The sequence below is a fragment of the Eucalyptus grandis genome, chromosome 7 (assembly GCF_016545825.1).
Source record: "Eucalyptus grandis isolate ANBG69807.140 chromosome 7, ASM1654582v1, whole genome shotgun sequence".
Taxonomy (NCBI): Eukaryota; Viridiplantae; Streptophyta; class Magnoliopsida; order Myrtales; family Myrtaceae; genus Eucalyptus; species Eucalyptus grandis.
In genome coordinates this window covers 51,880,589-51,883,463 of record NC_052618.1, presented here as the reverse complement: position 1 = coordinate 51,883,463, position 2,875 = coordinate 51,880,589, and the positions used below count along the sequence as shown (strand labels likewise).

Below are 2,875 nucleotides of genomic sequence, written 5' to 3'. Positions count from 1 at the left end.
CGACGAAGCATTTCTTCTACCTGCAGAGAGAATATTTGCCTGTGAACTTCCCCATCACTCCATTCTTTCCTTCTTCGGGCGATTTACTTGCGTTGGCGGATACAGTTTAGGTATAATCCACGCAACAAGCAACTTTCTAAGTATTTATTCCTTTTCTCTCTTCTGCGCAACTCACGGCCCTACATGTTCAGAGCTCATTAACGCATCAGGAGCGAATTCTCAAGCTATTCTCTATCATAATCTCCACTGATCATAGTCTGAATAGTGCAATACCAATGGCCGAGTCTGCTGTTTCGTCTGTGGGGCAGACGATAGGAAAGCTGCTCACTGAAGAGGCCAAATTCTTGTGGGGCGTGGAGGGCAAGGTCGAGGACCTGTACAGGGAGCTGAGGCTGATCCGGTGCTTGCTGAGGGATGCGGATGCAAGACGAGAGCACAACAAAGCTGTCGGAGAATGTGTTGCACAACTACGAGACTTTGCCTATGATGCCGAGGACAGCATTGAGAAATACATCCTCAGAGTTGCGCCGAATAAGGGACAAAACATCATTAAAGCGTATGCTTGCTTCTTGGCGAAGGGCACGTGCTTGCAGGTTCATGAGGTGGGAAAAGAGATTGAGGGCTTAAAATCCAGCATCTCCAATCTCAGAACAAGCATGCTGGCTTTTGGTACACAACCTACAAATGAGGATGAACGTGAACGGACGAGAGCCTCGACTCCGAATTGGACTTATGACCATGTCAAGGAAGATTTTGTTGGGAGGCAAGATAGTATTGAGGAATTGGTGAAAGAGCTATTGAATGATGGAGAAAATCACAGAGTTATATTTATATGGGGAATGGGTGGTTTGGGTAAAACCTCACTCGCCAAGAAAGTTATCTCTCATGACAAAGTGAAGAACAATTTTGATAGTTTTGCATGGGTTTGCGTATCACAAGGATACTGCGTGAAGGATATCTTGATGGAAATGCTTATTAAGTTGAACCCTAAGCAAATAAATGAGGTTAAGGAGATGACACATTGCCAATTGTTTGAAACTCTACATGAAATCCAAAAAAGAAAAGATGTATCGTGGTTCTTGACGATATATGGACCAAAGAGGCATGGAACAGTCTTCAAGCCACATTCCTCGTCAAGGACACGAAAAGCAAGTTGTTGATGACAACCCGCGATAGAGAAGTAGCGGAGCATATTGATCCTCAAGGTGTTTTCCATGAACTTCGGTGCTTATCGGACCAAGAGAGTTGGGATTTGCTAAAGAAGAGGGCCTTCCAAAAATGAAAGGTAAGACTTCTCTAAGATTATTATCGTAACATATAGTAGCCTCAAGAGATCATATTGCCCATTTGATTTTGATTTATGGTGCTTCTATTATAATTGTAGAATTAGCTGTTGAACTTTCTTCTATTGGACCAAAAGTTGGCCAAGGTACTACTGTAGGCCAAGCCGTAGAAGGTATCGCAAGACAGTCGGAGATGATGGGACAAATGCTAGGTACTTCATTGATTAGTTTGGCTTTTTGGAAGCTTTAGCAGTTTATGAATCAATAGTTATAGTAGAGTTCAAATGATCAATATATCAAGTATTAGACACCATGTATTTGGGGAATCATATGCCCCTTTTGTTTCTAATAACTAACAGTTGTACCTCTAACCAACATCCAAAACTTTGCTCCTCCTTTCCATTGATGAGGATAAATATCGAAGAGGCTTTTATATGGCCAACATAATAAGCGATTTTGATAGGATGCTATGTTTACTTCTTCCATAGGCTTCATCTTAGGCCCACCATTTTGCATTTGTGAATAGTTGGCTTAACAATGAAATTTGAGATTGATAAGGAAAATCATGAATTATGTAGCAACACCAAGACTTCACTAGAATTCGTGCCGAAGTTAGGAGCACATTCAAGTTATGGGAAATTTAACTCAAGTTATCCCTGCACTGCTTTCATATTTCTTCATTAAATAGGTTTATTGTTGTTTTACATTTGCTTAAGTCACTCTTAATTCAAGCCGCGGTTAGCAAAGACTATACATTCCATTTGTTAACTTAGGGTTCTTGATCTTCTAGGTGTAGATAGAGGCATATATAGGAGCTTTGATGTGGTTCCTATTTTCCCCTTACAAAAGCATAAATTAACCACAAATGATAAAGAACTATAGCATCTTACTTATATATATTCCCTATATCTAAAAGCAAATATTCGTCCATGAAGTAATCTTCTTATTATAGTTGCATTTTCCTATTATTATTGAGGTACAATTTGTTGCCTAATATTGTGTAGAAATCACTGAAAGCATGAAGAGGTTAGCATGTGAACTCCTTAAGAAGTGTGGAGTATTTCCCTTGGCTATCATTTTGCTCAATCGACTTTTGCCGGTCAATGATTGGGAGACAGTTCACCAAAAGATCAATTTGCATTTTAGTGATAAGAGTAATGTAGCAAAAGTGTTGGCCTTAAGCTATGATGATCTACCATGGCATCTAAGGCCATGCTTTCTCTATTTGGGTAGCTTTCCGAAGGATGTCAAAATCCCCACAAAGAAGGTTCTTCGCATGTGGATTGCTGAAGGCTTTGTGTCGCTAGATGCATATGACGAAGAGAGAGGAATTCTAGTAGAAGATGTACCATCCAGATTTTCGGATTCTAATTTCGATTGGATAAATATGGCTGTTTTTGTTCAGTTGAGGCCAGAGATTGTGAATTTATGATACAGGTGGGCTATATTAATAAGAAAAAGTACCAATTTGATCGATGAAATATTGAATGAAATTATGGGGGTCAAATTGATTTGATTCACGTGGGATTAAGGTTCAATTTCGGAAGAAAACCTAGCAAAATTCGTATGCCTATAGACCCAACATTTTGAAT

At 39.7% G+C, this 2,875-nt stretch overlaps 1 protein-coding gene across 1 annotated transcript; it reads left to right on the top strand.

Moving 5' to 3' along the window:
• Window positions 1-275: 275 nt before the first annotated feature.
• On the top strand, window positions 276-1,160 carry LOC120296213 (putative disease resistance protein At1g50180). The gene has a single exon (XM_039317920.1). It carries the CDS (start codon window positions 276-278, stop codon window positions 1,158-1,160), a length of 885 nt encoding a protein of 294 aa, XP_039173854.1.
• The last annotated feature ends 1,715 nt before the right edge of the window (window positions 1,161-2,875 follow it).

What these genes read in the sequence shown, in the direction of transcription:
- LOC120296213 (XM_039317920.1), top strand. Translation starts at nt 276, where the DNA reads ATGGCCGAGTCTGCTGTTTCGTCTGTGGGGCAGACGATAGGAAAGCTG.